The sequence below is a fragment of the Ursus arctos genome, chromosome X (genome assembly GCF_023065955.2).
Source record: "Ursus arctos isolate Adak ecotype North America chromosome X, UrsArc2.0, whole genome shotgun sequence".
Lineage (NCBI taxonomy): Eukaryota > Metazoa > Chordata > Mammalia > Carnivora > Ursidae > Ursus > Ursus arctos.
The window spans coordinates 99592081-99611156 of NC_079873.1; the positions used below are offsets into that span (position 1 = coordinate 99592081).

At 41.9% G+C, this 19076-nt stretch overlaps 1 protein-coding gene across 1 annotated transcript; it reads right to left on the reverse strand.

The window, feature by feature from the left end:
• Positions 1-12621: 12621 nt before the first annotated feature.
• LOC113271015 (DDB1- and CUL4-associated factor 12-like protein 2) lies at positions 12622-14007 on the reverse strand. Its single transcript, XM_026520674.2, is given in 3 exon segments — positions 12622-13029; positions 13031-13692; positions 13695-14007. Coding segments are annotated over 3 exon segments (1383 nt in total).
• Positions 14008-19076: the final 5069 nt, after the last annotated feature.

The following is a 19076-nucleotide window of genomic DNA, read 5'->3' on the forward strand; positions in this document are numbered from 1 at the left end:
CAGCAACATTGGTAAATTTCTTTTATCTTCTTTTAGTTAATGTGATTGCAGTAGGTGAATTTAAAAGTTGTTTACTACCAATTGAAAAGATGAAATATTACTTTTTGGGGACCATTAAGTAGCATTTAATATTCACTAAACTTTCATTTGGCCATCTACCTAGAAGTCATTAATTACATACTATGTGCCAGGCATATAGTAATGCATGTATTTACTGATGTGCAGACCTATTTAATATAGATGGGCTTTGGAATGAGAACCAGGAGACCTAGCCTTTGAGACACTACACTGCTCCCTACCTCTCCAAAGTACCATTCTATAGTGGTGACTCTCACATTTGTATCTCTAGCCCTAAACTCGGTTATGAGCTTTAGATCCATTTTTCTAACTACCAACCAGACATTTGCATCTAGAAATCCCATAGGCACTTCAAATTCCACAAGGTCAAATTGCAACAGCACTTCAAATTCCACAAGGTCAAATTGCAACAGCCCTGTATGTATGTATGTGCTCATACATTCCAGACACCATAATGTACTTTCAAACCAGTGTTAGCACTCAGTCTCCACTCTTATTTTGCTTTCCAGACCCAGCTCAAGCATTGTCTCTTCTGGGATCTTCTCAGACAGTCAATTGCTATACTCTCCATATTCTCATTCTGCTTAGTATAACCTTAATACTGTATTTATCTTTTTTGGTCACTAGTGAATTTTAAATAAATGAATTAGATATCTTTGTCCTCTGGTACACAATAAACCTTTAGGGCAGATGCCCTATTTTGTTGATGCTATCTCATTTGGTTTTTGATTGAATTAATTTGAAAACACTCAAATAAAATGATGTTTTTACAAGGAAATTCTGTTTCAGTAGGTCTGAGTTGAGACTTGAGCAACTCTCACTTTTAAAATATGTGCAAGTGGCTGTGATATGCTCCAATACCTAAAAATCACTGAATTAAGCCAGCATCTAGACAAAGATTATCAACACATGATAAATGTTTATGATTAACTCTTAAGGTTTAAGTAAATATACAATCTCATAGTTATCCCCCCTTTTCAAGAGGGATGCATTCCAAGACCCCCAGTGGATGTCTGAAACTGCAGATAGTACCAAACCCTATATATACTATGTTTTTTCCCTATACATTCCTGTGACAAAGTTTAATTTATGAATTAGGCACAGTAAGAGATTAATAAGAATAAACAATAAAATAGAATAATTATAACAATTAAAAATACTGTAATAAAAGTTATGTGAATGTGGTCTCTCTCAAAATATATTATTATGCTGTACTCATCCTTCCTATTCCTGTGATGTAAGACGATAAAATGCCTACATGATGAGATGATATGAGGTAGATGATGTGGGCATTGTGACAACATTAGGCTACTATTGACCTGACAGTAAGTCAGAAGGAGGATCATCTGCTTCCTGACTGTGGTTGAAGGCAGGTAACTGAAACCACAGAGAGCGAAACCGCAGATAAGAGGGGCTACTATATCGGGTTAAATGTCTGATATGTTATTCTAACGATTTCTGGTAATGGACCAATTTCCTGAGTGGTGCATCATATCATTCATTTTAAGTTTCCACCTCTACACATTAAAAACATCCAGAATATTAGTTAAGATGAATATTTATTTCCATGAAAAGATGGGATCATTAACTGAAAAAAGCAGATTACAAACCAAACTACAGAAAATATTCTCATTTTAGTAGTCATGACACAAGTGAGTACATTTATGCACCCAAAAAAAAATTAATCTGGGGCACCTGGGTGGTTCAGTTGGTTAAGCATCTGCTCAGGTCATGATCTCAGGGTCCTGGGATAGAGTCCCACATCAGGCTCTCTGCTTAACGGCGAGTCTGCTTCTCCCTCTTACTCTCCCTTTGTGCTCTCTCTCTCTCTCAAATAAATAAATAAAAATCTTATAAAAAAGAAAAAAAATTCTGGAAAGTTATACACGGAGTTAATAGTAATTGGCTGCTGGAAATGAGGGGTTTTTTCTTATATTTTGCTTTTTTATATGTCCTACTTTCCACAATGCACATAAAAATTTCCTTGTAAAACTATAATAATTAAATTAAAAAGTACACATACTCTTTACAGAATTAGTGGTGATCTAGAGAGAAAAAGAACTAATAACAGTAGAGTGCTTATATGTATTAGACAGCATGCTAGATTCTGGGGATTGAACAATTAGTAATATATGGTCAGGTTTAGAGAAGTTAAGCAACACGCCTATGGTTATTCGGTAAAAAAATAATAGAGCTAGGATTCAAACTCAGGTTTTTGTGGTTCTAAAATATTTATTCCATTTTATCTTGCTAGCCAAGATCCAATATCAGCCCTCTATGAAGATGTTAAGTAATCAAAATTTCTGCTGCCTTACCCAAATTATTCCATGCTATGAACTGCCATGACCAGTACCATGGGTCCTGTTTCAAGATGTTCTTCATCCATCAACCTAATCCTTATTACATTTGCAAATGTTCTGGTCAACTAATGTGAGAAAATAATTAACGCCAAGAAATTACTGTATTAGTCGTTGCTCTGGATTTCCCAGTGCTATGTATGTGCAGCCTATTGTTCTAGGTGTTGGGACAACAGAGTTCACATTCAAATGGGGGTGGGTGGGTTGCAAGATGCTCACATAGTTAACTGTATTACAATAAATGCTCTATTAAAATAATAACAAAACATTCACTATGAAAGCATGAAGAAGTTAAATGTATACTACTCTGGCATGTTACAGAGTTTCGAAGGAAAAAAAAAGGTGGGGGAAGGGCCTATGAAGCAAAGACCATTGCCTATGCAAAACAACACCTAGCAGTTAAAGACCCCTTCTTTGTAAATATTAGCCTGTTTCATAGCAAAGTCCTGTAACCACATTGCCCTTTTGTTGATGCCATACTCCAATGGTAGGTGTCTCTGGGTTTGCAGCAAGCCAGTAATGGGAAATCGTTTCAGGCAGCCCTTTCAGTAGATCTTAAAATAACATCTCTTAAAGCAAACACCTGTGCCCTATACACCTTTTCTTTCACATTAGTACATGTCATTCTCACTGAACTGCATCCTTGAGCAACTCACACAGTGACATGTTAATGTAGCTGGGTTACCTAAGACTTGCAGAGATTAAGAAGCTGTCAGTAAAACATCCGGGAGGGCTTTGTGAATTACTTTCTAAAATCACTCTAAATTAGTAATTAATGGAAAAATTTTGACAACTTGTTCAACACTGAGTTCAGCAGGAAAAAAAATCAACCTCTGGAGAATCCAATTTTGTTTATCCATTAATGCTAGAGTATATTTAACAGATGAATTTTTTTCCAGAGTACTCAATTTATTTCACTGGCTATCCTTCCTTAGTCATTTCTTTCTCCCCCTCCTCAAAAAAAAAATTGAAATTAACTCATCCAAAGAATAAAGGGGAAGAACATAAATTTTCAAGTCAGAAATATATTTGGAGAGGTATATGTGAATATGTAGTTAGGTAAATGAAACTAACATTTTTTTTAAAGATTTTATTTATTTGTCAGAGAGAGAGAGAAAGCAAGAGAGAGCACAAGCAAGCAGGGAGAGTGGCAGGCAGAGGGAGAAGCAAACTCCTGGCTGAGCAAGAAGCCTGATGCTGGACTCCATCCAAGGACCCTGGGATCATGACCTGAGCTGAAGGCAGACACTTAACTGAATGAGCCACACAGGTGTCCCTGGAACTAACATTTTTAATAAATAGTTATAAGAACTTATAATGCAAAGGTTTCAGGGAACCATAATAAATAATTTGTATATAAAAATATGTATGTCCTTGTGTATTTTAAATGAACTACATTTATGGGTTTCCTGGATGTTACTTTTTCAATTATTTCATTCACAAGCAACATAATTAATTGTACTTCTGTAGATCACTTTGTCCCTGAAGTAGGAAATATTTCAAAATAATTAAACTTCTACATAATATAAACACGTACATAATTAGGCTATTTGGTGTTTTTAAAACACAAGCCATGTGATTCAGTATCAAAAAGATACACCCTTAACTTACGAGAATGTTAAGAGTGAGTCAGTGATGAAGTTAAGGGGCAAGCCTAAGAAAAAATCAGAGATGTTCCTTCTAATTCTTCTTTAAAACTCCACCTCATGTAAAACTGTCATTTCCTCTGAAGATGTTCTTCCAATATCCCCAAATAATGATCAAATACTATAAAAATACCCTATACCCCACAACAAGATAGGCAGTGAATACTTTGGTGAAGTTCTTAAGTAATGTTTAAAGAAGTTTTTAGCAAATAACTATTTTTAGGTAAGAAGACAAACTCCTACAAAAAGAAGGTCTTTCAAAATAATTTCTGAAAAAAAGCATGAAATGTTTTAAAGAAACCTTCAAATCTACGTATTTGCAGGGGAAAATTGGATAAGCACCAGAACCTGACCCGGAAATGAATTAGGGCAAAGAACAAAGCAGGAAAAACAAAACAGGATCCCATATTATTTGAGTAAACTTTTATTTATGTATTTATGCAATTACTTTTCATAGCTTTGAACTTTGAGTCTCCAGAGGCAAATACATTCTTTCAGTAAATATTTACTGATTGCCTATGATTTGCTAGGCATTAGTGGAGAAATAAGAGAATAAAAAGATGACAATTATATTCTCTGCTCTCTAAACAGTTACAACTGAGTTGGAGACACATACATGCGCACAAATACAATTTACTACTATATAACAACAATTATATAAACGTGCTAAGACAATCTCTGTAAACAAAATCTTATTTTTTCTGTATTTCTTAATTCACTTTTTAGTATCGTTGGTTCAGATTTGCAACTGAACAGCATGTACTGAATGGACACTAAGACAGCATCTGAGTGCCAAAACATTTAAGGAAAAACAGACATGCCACAATACTAATCCAAGGTCAGCATAACCTGGCTAGTTTTGAGGAAGGGCCAATCTCCCTTCTCATTTCCAAAATTTTCATATATGGAGAAATACAATCTGTTTTCTTAACAATCCATGATTTGTATTTATCTGAACCCCAAAGTACTTTTTTTCAACCTAATCCCATTTATTTTAATCTCCAGACCATCTTCTTGAAACAAACTTCCAGTCTCCTTGATAACTGTATATTATTACACTGAGGGCTATAACATCAGCACTTTTTAACAACATATTTATTCTACGTTAGGTAAGAATCTTTGAAATTCACAAAATAAAATCTTACTAATTTGGACTTTACAAATTAAGCATCTTTTTCAGAAGTAGGGACTGGGATCATTTTTGTCCTTTGCAGTTTTTTCTTGTGACTTAACTGTTAAGCAGAACTAGAAAATTTAAAGTATGCTGAAATATAATATTTGGTATTAAAAACAGCAACAGCAAAAATATCCAGGCTATATCCTGGATCAGTATACATTCTGCCCCGTCTGCCATACATTCTATATTTTTATACTTAGAATCCCTGGTTTGAATGATGGCACTGAAATTCTGTGCAAGTTCCATAAACAACAAACATTCAAATATATTCACAAATTTTGAGAGTACTAAGGCAGGAAGTGAAAAAAATGCACGTTCTATTTACTTATTTAACAGCAGGTCATTAAAACTTAAATAAGGATTGTTGGAGAAAAAGATCAATTAGGTTTTCAGATTAATTCTGAACATTCCACCAACAGAACCCTTGCATTCCTAAAGTGTTCTTACAAATTGGGATTTTGGTCCAAAACAAGATTCTGTGACAACTTTGTTTTCAAAGAGAAATACTTTTTAAAAAGTATGTTTAGCACCAACTTAGAAACTATAAACATCTAAGATTACAATTTGCAAATGGAATGTTTCCAAGTTTGGTAATCTAGAACTTGGAATGTGGTCGCTGGGAAGATGGAGGAGGAGTAGGGGACCCCTTTTTCAGCCGGTCCCCTGAGTCAAGCTAGATAGGTACAAGACCAGCCTAAATAACCACGGAATCAGCCTGAGACGCAGGAAGATACATCTGGATCTCTACAAATGAACATCTCCAGCGCTGAGTATTGAGGTACGAAGAGGGGAGCCGTGAAACCGCGCACAGATATCGGAAGATGAACGGAAGGGGGAGGGAGCCGCCGCCTTTGGGCGCCGGGAAGCGGCAGCCACCTGCATGGGGGAGCGGGCTGACTCACGGACGGCACCCGCGAAACAGCAGACTGAGACCCTGAACCGGGTGCGCGCGCCACCAGGCTTCTCACGGAACTCCGGAATCCTGGTGTGCTCACCGGGCATAGACTGAGACCGGGAGATCCGGAAGCATGCGGGGCGGCTGGCGGCATTAGAAACACAAAGGACAGAGACACGCCGGCCCTGGAAGTGAGGGCAGGGACGCCGGGTGTGGGGCGCACATCCCGGGACGCTGCAGGGTTGAGCAGTACCAATAGTAATGGAGTTAAAGTGGCCAGAACATCAGTGGAGAACGGGCCGCAATCCCTCTGTTCTGTGACAATTCAGCCTCTGCTGCTCTGACTCTCATAAGAGGCATAACAGACCGCCAGGGAAAGCCGCCAGACAACAAAAGCCTGGAAATACCAGCTCACAGCGTGCCCATCCCCATCCCCCTTCGCAGGGGACACGGAGACTCTACCCAAACAGGGTTGCCTGAGTATCAGCGCAGCAGGCCCCTCCCCCAGAACACAGAAGGCAGGCTGAAAAATCAAGAAGCCCACAACCCGGGCACCTGGGTGGCGCAGTCATTGAGTGCCTGTCTCCGGCTTAGGGCGTGATCCCGGCGTTCTGGAAAGGAGTCACTCATCGGGCTCCTCCGCTGGGAGCCTGCTTCTTCCTCTCCCACTCCCCTGCTTCTGTTCCCGTTCTTGCTGACTGTCTCTCTCTCTCAGATAAATAAATAAATAAAATCTTTAAAGAAACAGCCCACATCCCTAAGATCCCTATAAAACAAGGGGCACGGCCTGGGACCCAGTCAATAATTTGGGCTCTGGACAACCCCGCAACCTCTCCTCATCAGAATGACAAGAAGGAGAAGCCCCCCCCCAGCAAAGAAAAGGCAGTGAGTCTGTGGCCTCTGCCACAGAAATAATGGATATGGATGTAACCAAATTATCAGAAATGGAATTCAGAGTAACGATGGTCAAAATGATGAGTAGAATTGAAAAAACTATTAACGAAAAGGTTACTGAGAATATAGAATCCCTAAGGACAGAAATGAGAGTGAATCTGACAGAAATTAAAAATTCTATGAGCCAAATGCAGGCAAAATTAGAGGCTCTGACGGCCAGGGTCACAGAAGCAGAGGAACAGGTTAGTGATTTGGAGGATGGGTTAATAGAGGAAAAAACGAAAATTGAAGCTGGTCTTAAAAAAAAATCCACGCCCACGAATGTAGGTTACGGGAGATTACTGACTCAATGAAACGATCCAATGTTAGAATCATCGGCATCCCCGGGGGTGGAGAAAAAAAGAGATCTAGAAGAGATATTGGAACAAATTGTAGCTGAAAACTTCCCTAATCTAGCGAGGGAAACAAACATTCGTGTCCAAGAGGCAGAGAGGACCCCTCCCAAGCTCAACCACGACAAACCTACGCCACGTCATGTCATAGTGCATTTCGCAAATATTAGATCCAAGGATACAGTATTGAAAGCGGCCAGGGCAAAGAAATTTCTCACGTACCAAGGCAAAGGCAACAGAATTACGTCAGACCTGTCTACGCAGACCTGGAATGAGAGAAAGGGTTGGGGGAGCATATTTAAAGCTCTTTCAGAGAAAAACATGCAGCCAAGGATCCTTTCTCCAGCAAGGCTGTCATTCAGAATTGATGGAGAAATAAAGACATTTCAGAATCGACAGTCACTAACCAATTTCGTAACCACAAAACCAGCCCTACAGGAGATATTACGGGGGGTTCTATAAAAGTAAAAAGGCCCCAAGAGGGATACAGAACAGAAAGTCACAGCCAATACAAACAAAGACTTTACTGGCAACATGGCATCATTAAAATCATATCTCTCAGTAATCAGTCTTATTGTGAATGGCTTAAATGCTCCCATAAAGCGCCACAGGGTTGCAGATTGGATAAAAAGAAATGACCCATCCATTTGCTGTCCAGAAGAGACTCATTTTGAACCCAAAGATGCATTCAGACTGAGAGTAAGGGGATGGAGTACCATCTTTCACGCAAATGGACCTCAAAAGAAAGCTGGGGTAGCAATTCTCATATCAGATAAATTGGATTTTAAACTACAGACTATAGTTAGAGACGCAGAAGGGCACTATATTATTCTTAAAGGAAGTATTCAACAAGTGGATATGACAATTATAAATATATATGCCCCCAACAGGGGAGCAGCAAGATACACAAGCCAACTCTTAACCAGAATAAAGAAACATATAAATAAAAATACATTAATAGTAGGGGACCTCAACACTCCACTATCAGAAATAGACAGAACACCCTGGCAAAAACTAAGCAAAGAATCAAAGGCTTTGAATGCCATACTCAACGAGTTGGACCTCATAGATATATATAGAACACCACACCCCAGAACCAAAGAATACTCATTCTATTCTAATGCCCATGGAACATTCTCAAGAATAGACCATGTTCTGGGACACAAAACAGGTCTCAACTGATACCAAAAGATTGAAATTATCCCCTGCATATTCTCAGACCACAACGCTCTGAAATTGGAACTCAACCACAAGGAAAAATTTGGAAGAAACTCAAACACTTGGAGACTAAGAACCATCCTGCTCAGGAATGACTCGATAAACTAGGAAATCAAAAATCAAATTAAACAACTTATGGAGACCAATGAGAATGAAAATACAACAGTCCAAACCCTATGGGATACTGCAAAGGCAGTCCTAAGGGGGAAATACATAGCCATCCAAGCCTCACTCAAAAGAATACAAAAATCTAAAATGCAGTTTTATATTCTCACCTCAAGAAGCTGGAACAGCAACAGAGGGATAGGCCTAATCCACGCACGAGGAAGCAGTTGACCAAAATTAGAGCTGAAATCAATCAAGCAGAAACCAGAAGTACAGTAGAGCAGATCAACAGGACTAGAAGCTGGTTCTTTGAGAGAATCAATAAAATTGACAGACCACTGGCAACACTTATCCAAAAGAAAAGAGAAAGGACCCAGATTATTAAAATTATGAATGAAAAAGGAGAGGTCACGACGAACACCATTGAAATTGGAAGGATTATTAGAAATTTTTATCAACAGCTATATGCCAATAAACTAAGCAATCTGGAAGAGATGGAATCCTTCCTGGAAACCTATAAACTACCAAGATTGAAACTGGAAGAAACTGATTTTTTAAACAGACCAATTAATTATTAAGACATTGACTCAGTGATAAACAACCTTCCAAATAACAAAACTCCAGGCCCGGACGGTTTTCCTGGGGAATTCTACCAAACATTCAAAGAAGAAATAATACCTAGTCTCCTAAAGCTATTTCAAAAAATAGAAACAGAAGGAAAGCTACCAAACTCATTCTATGAGGCCAATATTACCTTGATCCCCAAACCAGGCAAAGACCCCCTCAAAAAGGAGAATTACAGACCGATTTCCCTAATGAATATGGACGCCAAAATCCTCAACAAGATACTTGCTAATAGAATCCAACAGTACATTAAAAGGTTTATCCATCACGATCAAGTGGGATTCATACCTGGGATGAAAGCGTGGTTTAATATTCGCAAATCAATCAGCGTGATACATCATATCAACAAGAAAAGACTCAGGAACCATATGATCCTCTCAATCGATGCCGAAAAAGCATTTGACAAAATACAGCATCCTTTCCTGATTAAAACCCTTCAGAGTGTAGGAATAGAAGGTACATTTCTCAATCTCATAAAAGCCATCTATGAAAAGCCTACTGCAAATATTATTCTCAATGGGGAAAAGCTGGAAGCCTTTCCCTTAAGATCAGGAACACGACAAGGATGCCCACTCTCGCCACTATTATTCAACATAGTACTAGAAGTCCTTGCAACAGCAATCAGATGACAAAAAGGGATCAAAGGTATTCAAATCAGCAAGGAAGAATTCAAAATGTCTCTCTTCGCAGATGACATGATACTCTATATGGAAAACCCAAAAGAAGCCACTCCCAAACTATTAGAAGTTATAGAGCAATTCAGTAACGTGGCGGGATACAAAATCAATGCTCAGAAATCAGTTGCATTTCTATACAAGAATAACGAGAACGAAGAAAGAGAAATTAGGGAATCCATCCCATTTACAATAGCACCAAAAAACATACGTTACCTTGGAATTAACTTAACCAGAGACTTAAAGGACCTATATTCTAGAAACTACAAATCACTCTTGAAAGACATTGAGGAAGACATAAAAAGATGGAAAGATATCCCATGCTCATGGATCGGAAGAATTAACATAGTTAAAATGTCCATGCTACCCAGAGCAATCTACACTTTCAATGCTATCTCGATCAAAATACCGAGGACATTTTTCAAAGAACTGGAACAAATAGTCCTTAAATTTGTATGGAAACAGAAAAGGCCCCGAATCTCCAAGGAACTGTTGAAAAGGAAAAACAAAGCTGGGGGCATCACAATGCCGGATTTCGAGCTGTACTACAAAGCTGTGATCACAAAGACAGCATGGTACTGGCACAAAAACAGACACATAGACCAATGGAACAGAATAGAGAGCCCAGAAATGGACCCTCGGCTCTTTGGGCAACTAATCTTTGATAAAGCAGGAAAAAACATCCGGTGGGAAAAAGACAGTCTCTTCAATAAATGGTGCTGGGAAAATTGGACACCTACATGCAAAAGAATGAAACTTGACCACTCTCTCACACCATACACAAAAATAAACTCCAAATGGATGAAAGACCTCGAGGTGAGACAGGAATCCATCAAAATTCTAGAGGAGAACATAGGCAGCAACCTCTACGACATTGGCCAAAGCAACCTTTTTCATGATACATCCCCAAAGGCAAGAGAAACAAAAGATAAAATGAATTTATGGGACTTCATCAAGATTAAAAGTTTCTGCACAGCCAAGGAAACAGTCAGAAAAACTAAGAGGCAGCCCACGGAATGGGAGAATATATTTGCAAATGACACTACAGATAAAGGACTGGTATCCAAGTTCTACAAAGAACTTCTCAAACTCAATACACGAGAAACAAATAAACAAATAAAAAAATGGGCAGAAGATATGAACAGACACTTTTCTAATGAAGACATACAAATGGCTAACAGACACATGAAAAAAATGTTCAAAATCATTAGCCATCAGGGAAATTCAAATCAAAACCACACTGAGATACCACCTTATGCCAGTTAGAATGGCAAAAATAGACAAGGCAAGAAACAACAATTGCTGGAGAGGATGTGGAGAAAGGGGATCCCTGCTACATTGTTGGTGGGAATGCAAGTTGGTACAGCCACTCTGGAAAACAGTGTGGAGGTCCCTTAAAAAGTTAAAAATTGAGCTACCCTATGACCCAGCCATTGCACTACTGGGTGTTTACCCCAAAGATACAGACGTAGTGAAGAGAAGGGCCATATGCACCCCAATGTTCATAGCAGCAATGTCCACAATAGCTAAATCATGGAAGGAGCCAAGATGCCCTTCAAAAGATGACTGGATTAAGAAGTTGTGGTCCATATATACAATGAAATATTACTCAGCTATCAGAAAGAACGAGTTCTCAACATTTGCTACAACATGGAAGGCACTGGAGGAGATAATGCTAAGTGAAATAAGTCAAGCAGAGAAAGACAATTATCATATGATTTCTCTCATCAATGGAACATAAGAACTAGGATGATCGGTAGGGGAAGAAAGGGATAAAAAGGGGGGGTAATCAGAAGGGGGAATGAAACATGAGAGACTATGGACTATGAGAAACAAACTGAGGGCCTCAGAGGGGAAGTGGGTGGGGGAATGGGATAGGCTGGTGATGGGTAGTAAGGAGGGTACGTATTGCATGGAGCACTGGGTGTTATACACAACTAATGAATCATCGAGCCTTACATCGGAAACTGGGGATGTACTCTACGGTGACTAACATAATATAATAAAAAAATCATTATAAAAAAAAAAGAACTTGGAATGTATTTTCCAAATATAACAATGCTTTATAAAACTATGGCTAAGTTTCCAGAATAGATGTACAAACCCTGTTTTTAAGCATAATTTTGATATACCATCTACCCGCAATGAAAATAACTAAACACAATATTATTGCAATCCTGTTGATTAAAAACCAAGATAAAGAAAATATACATAATTCTAAAACCAAGACTGAATAGAATTAAAAAGAGAATATGTAACTCAAAGAAGACAAGAGTTAGTCATAACTCTTTGTAAATATGAATTCAAAAAGATGGTGTGGAGAGGTATAAAAAATATTAAAGCCAAGTATTGATTGCCTGAAGGATTCCTCTCTCTTCTCTTCTCTGTCTCTGTCTCTGTCTCTCTCTCTCTCTCATATACTAAGGACAGGTAAATTGGGCACTTTCCACCTGGAAGACAAACGCCGCACTGAGTTAAAAAGCACAAACACAGCATAAGGAAGGAAAGTGAGAGGGGACTGGAAGGTAAATCTGGGCGCTTTGAGAACACAGCAGCCATCCTTAGCTCCAGAGGCCTGCGTAGTTCCCATGGAGGCCTGAATGGAGAGGTCCCCCAGGCACGAAGAGCTTCATCTCAGGCCAGTTGTAGCAGTGCGTGTAGAGCGCATTGGGGAACTCGCCAATCCCACCGAAGTAGTTCACCCACAGGTCATCATGGTTGAGCCAGCCTCTGCCACAGGTGAGCTTGAGCTTCCTTCCTGAGGGCCCAGGAGAGGAGTCCGGGCTGGCTGAGGCCCTCTCCTCTAGGAACTTCTGGGCGCGGATATCATAGAAGAGCAGGGAGCCATGGCCCGTGCCCACTGTGATGATGTGCTGGTAGAAACTTAGTGAGCGCACACCCGTGCCGCCCTCTGGGGAGCACAGGGGCCTGATGTTTTGGTGACCCTGGCGCAGATCTAGGAAGGAGACAATGGGACTGGGAGCCTACCGCGTACAGGGACAACTCATCACAGTAGGTCAGGCACACGTTCTCTCGGCAGTAGGGCAGCCTGATGGACAGCAGCCTGCACAGAGTGCTCCGGGCTTTCCACAGGTGGAAGTAGCCGTCCAGGGACACCGCTCCCAGCTCCTGGTTCTTGCCGCTGAAGGCCAGAGCCCTCACCTTGCGGTTACTGGGGCTGGTGCTGGACCTGGGGATGGTCTCCGTGTCCCTCGGACGGATGTGGGCGTACACAGGGAGCCCCGCGTCATTGTGCCAGGCGATGCTGCCACTGAACATGTCGGGATCCATCCGCCACAGCGCCACTGTGCCGTCGCGGGAGCCGCTCACAGCCACTGTGTCACTCATCCAGGTGATGGTGAAGATCCAGTGCTTGTGGCCATGGCGGCCCCCCAGGCACACGGGGTCCAGGGTGGGCAGCTGGTAGACGGCCAGGCTGTTGGGGTTCTCGCCCCCAGTGGCCAGAAGCGTCTTGGAGGGATTCAGCTCGATGGCGTGGATGCCGCAGGTCGGCTGGGCCCGGGCCAACCAGGGCCCCCGGTCCCGCAGCAGGGGGATGCGCGTGATCTGGCCCGAGTGCACATCCACCACGAAGTGGGTGTTACACTTGGTGCCACACACCACTTGCCTGGCCACTGCGACGCGAACACCTTGTTGAGGGTGCCCAGGGCCAGCTCGCGCTCCCTCAACAGCTCGGGCAGCTTCTGCACCGCATAGCCGCGCAGCTCGCCCTCGGAGCCCGAGAGCCCGGCGCCGCCCCTCGCGCCCACCTCCCGGCCCTTCAGGTAGTGCACCAGAGAGCGCCGCGTCGCCGGCCGCTTCTGCTTCTTGGGCAGCAGCGGCCCCTCTGCGCCCGCCGCCTCCGAGCCCTGAGACGACGAGCTCGCGGCGCCCGCCTCGATCGCGGGCGCTTTCCGCTTTCTGCTACCTGTTTGCTGCGGGGCCATGGTGGGCGGCGGGAGAGTGGCGGTGGCGGCGGCGCGTGGCACCCGTGTTGGCCATGGCGACACCGGGAATCGTGGGCTCTCAGGGGCCAAGAGGCCGGCGCGGAGCCTACTGAGAAGGGACGCAGCGGCGGAGAAGGCGAGGGCCGCAGGCGGAGGGAAGTGGAGTGCGGTCGTAGAGCGGCCGCAGAGGCGCGAAACTAGGCAAGGAGGAGAAGTGCGGCCAACGGGGCGGTGGCTAGGAAGTGAGTGCAGGGCAAGGACTAAGCTGGGGGCCCCAGTGTGAGGGGGCGGAGGCAGCGGGAGGCGTGGGCAAGGAGCAAGCAGTCGCGGTGGGTGGGAAGCTCTCGCTAAGCAGGGGAGGTGGGATGGATCACGGGGGGGGGGGGCTGGGATAAACTGAGGGTCCGAGCTCCAGGATCCCCAAGCTGGCCGTGTGCTCCTGCACTGGACTTCCACTAAGTGACACAGGATATTTTGTCGCTCTCAGTACAGGAGCGAACCAGCCTTCTTAAAATCCCTACTTAAAATTTGAAATCTAAAATATAATCTACCACGAGGCTAGAAGGAGCCAGGACAGTTGTCTGCACGAAGAAACAATGTGCACTTGCTGCAATCCTGGGAGACACTTGGCTAAGATTAGACATTGAATTCAGTGGGGGAATGGGAGTGTTTGGCAGCTACAGCGGGACCCTCCTACTTAGATTTGTTCTGCTGCGCTCCTCTTACAGCCCCTCTGCAGTTATCTTAAACAGTTGTCACTATATACATTTACAGAAAAATTGAAGTCTTTGAGCTCCTGCACTGGAGTTGGAGTGCCTTGAGGGGTGCATTCCAAATGGTCTCCGTGGGCTCTACTTTCTGGCAGGCGTGATGGCGGGGATCCCTTAAGCACAGCGTTGGGAAAATGGAAGGCCACGCTGACGAGGGAGAAGTTCCTTGGAGGTTTTGGCTTCCATTGTACCCTAGGACCCTAAGGAGGTGGAAATGAAGAGTCAAGAGAGGTGGGCACCTTCCTCCCTACTCCTTGGTTCTGTTCCAGCTCTCAGTCCCTCAGGCTCAGGTGCCTGGACATAGTCCCCTGGGGACAGGCAAGATTATCACAGAGATGGAGATAAAGAACTTTCAGAAGGAGGCAGCCACAGGGACACATTGATCAAAGAGTGTAAAGGTTCAGAGCACCGGCTTAGTCTCAGGAGTTGGAAGCCTGGTCTGTGGCTTCAAAGCATTCAGAGCAGCCATGTGATAGGCTCTTACCCAGGCAAACAGTTACACAGTGATACCTGGCGCCGTGAGGCTACTGGTTAATACCAAGTCTGTACACACACCCCTCTCCTGACAAAAAACATATAGGATGGGTAGTGGGTGGGTGCATGGGAAGATGCATTTACTTTTCTGACAGATCAGGGAAATCCTTGGGAACTACTTTCTTGCTGCTTCCTCCCCACTCCCCCAGTCCTGTTTACTGACTTTCCACCATCCTTCCCTGACTGTTCTTGCAATATCACCTCAAGTGCTTAACTTCTAAATACAAACCATGGGCCTTTCCCACCACTCCAATCCAGGTGTTACATTCCAGTGGTCCCCCAAACTATCCAGAACCCCAGTTCTGGTTCCTCCCCATCTCATTCAGCCCATAGGAACAGAAAAGGTTGCAACTGCTGCAGGTAGTGAACATGAAATTAGAGAAGGCTTCAGGGAGGAGGCAGCATTTTGTTTCCACAGGTGGGCATAGGGGAATGGACATTTCAGAAAGAAGCAACCATATATGTTGAACTTTTTTTTTTCACCTGTCTGTTAGCCATTTGTATGTCTTGTTTGGAGAAGTGTCCATTCATGTCTTCTGCCCACTTCTTGACTGGATTATTCGTTCTTTGGCTGCTGAGTTTGAGAAGTTCTTTATAGATCTTGGATACCAGCACTTTATCTGTAATGTCATTTGCCAATATCTTCTCCCATTCTGTAGGCTGCCTCTTAGTTTTAATGACTGTTTCCTTTGCTATGCAGCAGATTTTTATCTTGATGAAGTCCCAAAACTTCATTTTTGCTTTTGTTTCCCTTGCCTTTGGAGATGTGTCATGAAAGAAGTAGCTGTGGCTGATGTCAAGGAGGTTACTGCCTATGTTCTTCTCTAAGATTTTGATGGATTCCTGTCTCACATAGAGGTCTTTCATCCATTTGGAGTTTACCTTTGTGTATGGTGTAAGAGAATGGACAAGTTTCATTCTTCCGTATATAGCTGTCCAATTATCCCAGCACCATTTGTTGAAGAGACTTTTTTCCATTGGATATTTTTTCCTGCTTTGTCAGAGATTAGTTGACCATAGAGTCGAGGGTCCATTTCTGGAGACTCTATTCTATTTCATTGATCTATGTGTCTGTCTTTGTGGCAATACCATGCTGTCTTGGTGATCACTGCTTTGTAATATAGCATGAAATCAGGGCACGTGATGCCTCCAGCTTTGTTTTTCTTTTTTAACATTTTCTTGGCAATTTGGGGTCTTTTCTGGTTCCATACAAATTTTAGGATTGTTTGTTCCAGCTCTTTGAAAAATGCGAATGATATTTTGATAAGGATGGTGTTGAAAGTGTAGATTGCTCTGGGCAGCATAGACATTTAAACAATGCTTATTCTTGCAATCCATGAGCATGGAATGCATTTCCATCTTTCTTGTGTCTTCTTCAATTTCTTTCATAAATGTTCTGTAGTTTCTAGAGTATAGATCCTTTACCTCTTTGGTTAGGTTTATTCCTAGGTATCTTAGGTTTTTAGTGCTTTTGTAAATGGATTCGACTCCCTAATTTCTCTTTCTACAGTTACATTGTTAGTGTATAGAAAAGCAGCTGATTTCTCTGCATTGAATTTTATCCTGCCACATTACTGAATTGCTGTATGAATTCTAGTAATTTGGGGGCGGAGTCTTTGGGTTTTCCACATAAAGTATCATGTCGTCTATGAAGAGAGAGAGTTTGACTTCTTCTTTGCCAATTTGAATACGTTTTATTTCTTTTTGTTGTTTGATTGCTGATGCTAGGACTTCTAGTACTATCTTGAGCAATAGTGGTGAGAGTGGGCATCCTTGTGTGAGAAAGATATTCGCTGTGGTCTTTTCATAGATGGTTTTTATGAAATTGAGGAATGTTCCTTCTATCCCTACACTCTGAAGAGTTTTAATCAGGAAAGGAGCCATCAGGGAAATTCAAATCAAAACCACATTGAGATAACACCTTACACCATTTAGAATGGCAAAAATTAACAAGACAAGAAACAACAAATGTTGGAGAGGATGTGGAGAAAAGGGAACCCTCTTACACTGTCTGTGGGAATGCAAATTGGTACAGCCACTTTGGAAAACAGTATGGAGGTTTCTCAAAAAGTAAAAAATAGAGCTACCCTATGACCCAGCAATTGCACTACTGGGTATTTACCCCAAAGATACAGATGTAGTGAAAAGAAGGGGCACCTGCACCCTGATGCTCATAGCAGCGATGTCTATAATAGCCAAACTGTGAAAGTAGCAGAGATCCCCTTCAACAGATGAATGGTAAAGAAGATGTGGTTCATATATACAATGCAATATCACTCAGCCATAAGAAAGGATGAGTACCCACCTATTTGCATCGACATGAATGGAACTGGAGGGGGTTATGCTAAGTGAAATAAGTTAAGCAGAGAAAGACAATTATCATATGGCTTCACTCATACGTGGAACATAAGGAATAGCACAGAGGACATTGGGGGAAGGAAGGGAAAACTGAAGAGGAGGAAATCAGAGGAGGAGAGGAACCATGAGAGACTATGGACTCCAGGAAAAATCTAAGGGTTTCAGAGGGGTGGGGGTGGAGCGATAGGGTAGCCTGGTGATGGGTATTAAGGAGGGCATGTGTTGTAATGAGCACTGGATATTAGATGCAAATAATGAATCATGGAACACTACATCAAAAACTAATGACGTACTGTATGGTGACCAACATAACATAAAAAAAAAAAAAAAGAAATGGCCAACAAGTATATAAAAAGATTTAAAAAAAAAAGAAGCAACCATATATTACAAGGCATGGAGAATGTACAGAAGAGGTTCACAAACTTTAGTGTACGTTCAGATCACTGGGGCAGCTTAATAAATATGCACATGCCATGACCCTATCCTAAAATACTTGATTCAGATGGTCTGTGAACCACTCTTTGAGAAACAATGGTCTAGGCTGTTTTCACCCAGGTCAGGGCATGGTGTGTTGCAGGAAAGAGATTAACATCTTCAGTGTACTTCAGGGTTACCTGGACCCCTATCCCCTGGGTGATTATTGTGAAAGCCTTAGCAATTAAAGTGGCTGTGATCAGTTTGAGGCCAAAGCAGAGGGTGGCCTAGGGAGAGAAATCATACCTATTAAGTATATAGAATTTATTATATTTTATTATATAACATGACACCTTTACTATATTTTTACACTAACAAGTATTGTTGTAGCAATTTACAAATATCTTGTTTAATCCACTCTTATAATAGTGGTAGATTTTGTAGATGAAGAAAAGGAGGCTTGCAAGAGTTATGATTTAGTAAGTCAATGAATTAATAAGTGACAGATGCAGGATTTTAACCCAAGTAGTCTGAATCCATATTCCAGGTTTTCAATCACTTCTCAAGAGATATGTCAGGGGTTAAACGAAAGGTTCTTCTAGTGATAGAGACTTTTAAAAAGATCTTTACACCACCTAAAATGGTAAAATATGGCTGTGGACATCTATGGAAGTTGAACTCCATGGGTAAAGACCCTGAGAGCAGCTGTGAGAGATATTGGGATTTAGCCTGTGATCAGTGGCAAGGCTTGCTGAAAGGGGCAACTCTTTAGCTCTTCTGACACAGTAACAAGACTAGCAAGGACCAGTTTAGGTCATCCTGATGTCATTCTGTAATAGAATGAACAATGGGAGTATCCATAGCAAACAAAAAACTAAGGACTACATCCATCTTTTTTCCTGGGACCAAGGAAAAATAAAAATCTAGTAATATCCCATAAAAAGAATAACCCTTGAAATTACTGATATTAGACTTTCTACCAGCCAGATGGGT